Here is a 5,464-nt window from a genome sequence, read left to right as displayed (position 1 = left end):
TACCTCGGTGGAGACTCAGAGTGGTCAATAGTTGGAGCTGGACTGTTTAGGGGCTACAGTTTCTCTACCCTGTGAAACAACTAGGGTTGTCACGATACTAAACTTTTCAACTCGATACCGATACTAAGGAAAATATTCGATACTCGATACCATTTTCGATACCACAAGGATAAAAACAGACTCTAAAATTCAACAGAAATATTTTCATTAACAAATAAAATACAATAAATAAATACAATAAAGGTTGTTTGCTGTACACAATATCAAGCAAGCTTGATAAACAACTTATAAAATTTAAATTAAGTGTTCCTTCCTTGGCTATGCTTTGCACACATAACAATGACACTAGCCAAACCAGTTAAGAAACAAAAATTATTCTCAGCAGCTGCAACTCTTACAAAAAAAGTGTGAAACTGAAAAGTGCACAGAATTAATCAATCCCACAGTGTTCAGAAAGTGCATTTTCTTCTATTCTGCACTTTAGATGAATGACTGCTTAGGTGCCACTGGTGGTGGCACTGTATCGATACTTTTAAAAACGAGTATTGTATCCGGATACAACATTTCAGTATCGATACTTTTTTGAGTATCGATACTTTTGACAACCCTACTGCACACACACAGGCTGTGCTTGCCTGCTCACAGAAAGAGAGGATCATGGTCAAGGCTCTCTATGGCAGGTTCAGCAACTGAGGGAGCTGACTCCAGTGTGATCAACCTGCGCTGTCAAACCCGACGCATGCGCGCTGTTCATTTGCAGTCTGGATGCTGAGGGTAAACATGCTGTGTCTCTGACTATAGCGCTGAGAGGGACTACTGCGGAAGCGGGAGAACGGGGTTGGGACTGGGGGAGGCGCCCCACGGCAGACACCAGAAAAGTCGCTAGATTTGTCGCCAGTCGCTTTTTTGAAAATGAGTCGCTGGAGGGGTCTGAAAAGTCGCGACAAAGTCGCTGAGTTGGCAACACTGGGCTTTGGTCGCAGTACCGCCACCTTCTGCTCTGGAGTGTAATCGCTTCCCCTATGAGAAAAAGGAGCAGCGCATGAACCGAACGAAACACACGCGAACCAAACCGAGACAGTCGAACCGAACGATTCTGACGGTTTTCATAAATCGTCCCATCCCTATTATATATTATATATATATATATATATAATAGGGATGGGCGGTACTGCGACCAAAGCCAACTACCAGTAGTAAACAAGAAGAAGAAGAAGCGAAGCAGCTTAGCCGGGTGTAGCAGGGGGAAAAAATCAGTTGTGGAGAACTGTGTCGGAATGGCGAGTGGGAAAGAACAGGAGTTGGAAGACGCGCCAGCAGCACTTTATAGGTCTGCTGTATGGGAGCACTTTGCATTTAGAGTGACCTACGATGACGGCAGAAAGAAAGTTGTGGATAAAAGTGCAACAGTGTGCGAGCATTGTGCAACACGTTTTGTTTACGCTAACAGCAACATGAACAACATGTCATGCTAACCCCGAAATCCCTCATACTCAGTCAGCGCTCCGCCCCACTGCGCTCCAGACCAGCTGCACAAAGCAAAGCCTACAGCCTCCACTGTGGCTTCGTCCGCTCCCCTTTCTCTCTCTTGGAGATTTATGGGATTTCGGTGTAACAATCAACATGTATCGAACCAAACCGAAAACCGTGACCAGAAACCGTGAATCGAACCGAACCGTGGATTTTGTGAACCGTTCCACCCCTAATATATATATATATATATATATATATATATATATATATATATATAAAACACTGTTTATAAACTGTCTTATTCTTCCTACCCATTCTATTTGTCGACATGACCTCAGTATTCCAGGTTTCGATCTGATGCTTGACTGACACAAGCATCAGAGCAGACATTTGGACTGCATTTAATAACAATGTATTTCTTTTCACTCACTAGGTTCAAACACCAAAGAAATATGGTCTTCAAAAGAGGTTACACAGTGTTGTTTTGCAAAGTCATACAGGCCCAAGCTTGGTATAAGAAGCTGCTTAGGGCTCCAAAGAAACTGGAGGGGCATATGAGGGAAATTTAAATATATTTCCTGGTCTTTTGGTCCAGAATGACACACAAATGAGACAGATAAATGCTAAGTTTGGATACTTAATGGAAATACTTATTTCATTTTTTGTTGTTCTTGCACTAGAGATTATTTTCTCATGACTGTTGAAGTTTTTTGGAACCGAAAATGAAAAAATAGCATTTTTACAGTAAAAGTTTCATACTGTTAGGACTGCATGGTGGAGCAGTGGGTAGCACTTCTGCCTTGCAGAAAGTACTGGGTTTGATTCAAGGATGTAACTTTGTGATGAAAGTTTGTGGGGACACTCTAAGGGTGGAGGCTGATGGACCTACAGTTACTTGACCAAAAAGCTTTAATAGGGTTTGTATTTTTCAAAATTAAACTAAAACATATATTTATTGAATACTTTCCTATTGTTGAGAACACAAAAAAACTAAATATACTGATATTTATATTTATAGGTAATTAGACATTAATGTATAAAAAAAAGGATGAATAACAGCCGATTCTGATGCGAAAGGCAATATAGCATGTCATCCATCCATCAGTCCATTCAGAAAAATATGGATTGATAGATGGATGTTTTCCCTATCAGTTACATCAGTTATTATCCTCCTTCAAAAGCAGCAAAATCAAATTTAGAAATTTGTCCCACACAATGTTGAGAGCCAAAGTCTATCCATTGAAATTATTGGTGGGGACATGACCCTACCAGTCCTTCAGGAAGTTACGCCTGTGGTTTGATTCCTGGCCTTGGGTCTTTCTGCGTCGAGTTTGCATGTTCTCCCTGTGCATGCATGGGTTCTCTCTGGGTACTCCGGCTTTCCTACCACAGTCTAAAAACAGGACTGTTAATTGGTTTCCTCTAAATTGTCCTTAGCTGTGAGTGTGTTCGTACTTGGTTGTGAGTCATTGTGTGTCTCTGTGTTGCCCTGCGACAGACTGGCGACCTGTCCAGGGTGTACCCCACCTGTCACCCATAGACTGCCACATATAGGCACTGGCCCCACCATGACCCTGACAAGGACTAAAGGCCAATTTATGCTTCTGACTCATGGCCTCTGCAACCGTCAAATCTGTCTCTGTGCGCGACCATGCACCCTGCACAGAGGTTCTGCAACCGTCGTCACGCACCTACAAAAATCCTGACTACGCTTCGGATAGTAGCAAAACCTGCGCAGACTTCAAACGGAAGTGCGCAGACAAAAAGCAGCTGTGATTGGTCCTCGGTATGTCTTTCCGGCTGTCTGTGTGGTCGTCCTTCTCGATTCGGTGCCAGAGGCGCCATTTTTTTAAAATGAGGAACAACTAAAATGGCAACTATGACGAAAGGTTAATCGAGGAGGTTTGGAAGTACAACCACCTGTACGATGCCTCAGACAAATAATATAAAGATGCCAAGGTCTCCCAAAACGAAGTTCTCGTGACCACACGCAGAAGTTCGAGTTCTCAGATAGACTCCTCCTAGCGCTTTGACGGGAAACTGCTGTTCATCAGCAGAAATTCCAGTTTGACGGTGCAGAAGCATACCAGCAAAACTTGTTTGCAACCAGATCCAAGCGACATTTGATGTGTGCCTATGCAGAAGTATAATCCGCCCTCAAGTGGGAGAAAATGGAAATGGATGTTTCATACTGGCATATTTCATTAGTTTTATGAACACTAATACAATATAGAATAATAAGAATAAGACTACCAGGCCTGCAATGAGTAGAAGGTTCGTGAATAATCTGATCACCTGATTGTTGACTGCAGTAACCCATCAGAAAAAAGCAAAACTGAATATTGCTTAGGGCCCCATGGAAGTTTTGTCCGGCCCTGTAGGGAATTATCTTATTCTGAATTTTGTTTCCTCCAACCTCTTACAACTAAACAACCCCACTGTGGGTTTTTTGCCTCTTTTTCTGATTTTAAACGACCTAATCAACCAAACTAATTGCGGCTTAACTGAAGGATGAAGCAGCAGATGACTGCCTGCCTTTAGAGGACTCAGAAATCCTTGGGTATGCCCTGCGCAAAAGTGTAGGTATTTATTTCAGATGGAATGAAAACGTTAAGGTGGAGCTTTTATAATATAGGAGTGGGAGATATAAAAGCTGAGTTTTTTTTTTTTTTGTTTTTTTACTATGACCTCTTTAGAGGTAGCTACTTTTTATGCCTCCACGGACAAAATGTTGTTTTAAACAATCCTTTCTAATGCAAAAAAAACAACATGAACATTTGAAGTTTAATTTCAGTTAACATTTCATCCAAAATGGCAGTATTTTTCAGTGATAAGATGCTGGTTCTTTGGTGCGCAAAAACGCGCCTCTCCTCTACATACCACCAAATCCAGGTCGCAGCCTGTTGTCATATCCATCCAAAAGTCGGTCCAATATCCGAGTAAAATTCTCCGGGTAGATCCTCTCATCCTTCCTTGTTTGTCCGGAGATGTTTTTCACACTAGGAGGGGGGATAATATTTAAAAAAGAAAAAAGAAGCCAACTTTCATGTCTGAACCAGCTTTCAGCGCCTCACTCACCAAGTCGTCAACCAGAAAAAGTAGATCAGGGTCCGAATAAGCGCGGGTCGCGTCGCTGTCACCATCTCCTTCTTCTTTGCGGACAGCATCCTTGCATGCCATACTTCAGGCTGCTTCACATCTCACCGCGCCAGCCGCCTGCGTCCCGGAGAAACACTTGGAGAGACGCGGCAGCGGCGGCAGGGCGCAGCGCAGCGGCGCAGGGAGGACGCTGCTGGAAGTTGTGAGAGGCTCTCTGCGGTCTCTGTCACACGCACAACACAGCGGCTCTTCCACGCACACACACGCGCAGACACACATACCTTCGCCCTTCAACACCGGACGGTCAGCTGCTGTCCGGATCCGAGGAGCAACAGGAATGACCCTTCCTTCTGCCTCACCTTCCTTCTCTTATTCTTTTCCTTTCTCTCTCCATCTCAGCCTGCTGTCTACTTCCCTTCTCTAGTGTGCACATTTCTGTGGAGAAGATCCCCTCATCTCCTTTATTTCAAGCCCCAAGACTCAACATCCTCCTCCCAGGGGCGTCTGCAGAAAGTTTTACCACATTTGTGGTGGCACACCAAACTAATAACCAGAGCAAGATTTGGTCAAATGAGGCTTTCCCTTGATCCTCTTATAGATTTTTTTTAAACCTGCTCAGTTCATTCTGTCAATGAGCTATGAAGCTACAATCTTTATAATATTTTTACTTTTTTTGGCAAATGTTTATTTGCAAAGTGGCTCAAATTCTGTGTAGAAAGAACAGTTCTCACATCTTGCCACGTGTTCCTAATTGAATTCAGGTCTGACCTTGGACTGGGCATCTGTAAAACATTAATATGAACGGTTCAAAAGGTGCATAAAAAACATGACTTGACAGCATATTCAAAAGGTCCTGCAAACATTTCACTAACACACAAACAAAAAAACAACA

General features: G+C 43.0%; 1 protein-coding gene across 1 annotated transcript in view; it reads right to left on the bottom strand.

Moving 5' to 3' along the window:
• Nucleotides 1-4,931, bottom strand: part of gabra4 (gamma-aminobutyric acid (GABA) A receptor, alpha 4) — a 61,367-nt gene extending 56,436 nt beyond the window's left edge. The window contains exons 1-2 of the mRNA XM_015383379.1: nt 4,552-4,931; nt 4,354-4,472 (exon numbers count right to left, since the gene is read on the bottom strand). Of these exons, the coding sequence (XP_015238865.1) occupies nt 4,354-4,472; nt 4,552-4,640 (208 nt within the window). The 5' untranslated portion in view covers nt 4,641-4,931. The remainder of the gene's footprint in view (nt 1-4,353; nt 4,473-4,551) is intronic.
• Between the last annotated feature and the right edge of the window lie 533 nt (nt 4,932-5,464).

The sequence above is a fragment of the Cyprinodon variegatus genome, unplaced genomic scaffold (genome assembly GCF_000732505.1).
Source record: "Cyprinodon variegatus isolate N-32 unplaced genomic scaffold, C_variegatus-1.0 Scaffold283, whole genome shotgun sequence".
In the NCBI taxonomy this organism is placed as follows: domain Eukaryota; kingdom Metazoa; phylum Chordata; class Actinopteri; order Cyprinodontiformes; family Cyprinodontidae; genus Cyprinodon; species Cyprinodon variegatus.
Note: the sequence above shows the minus strand (reverse complement) of the source record. Positions and strands in the feature narration are given on the sequence as shown.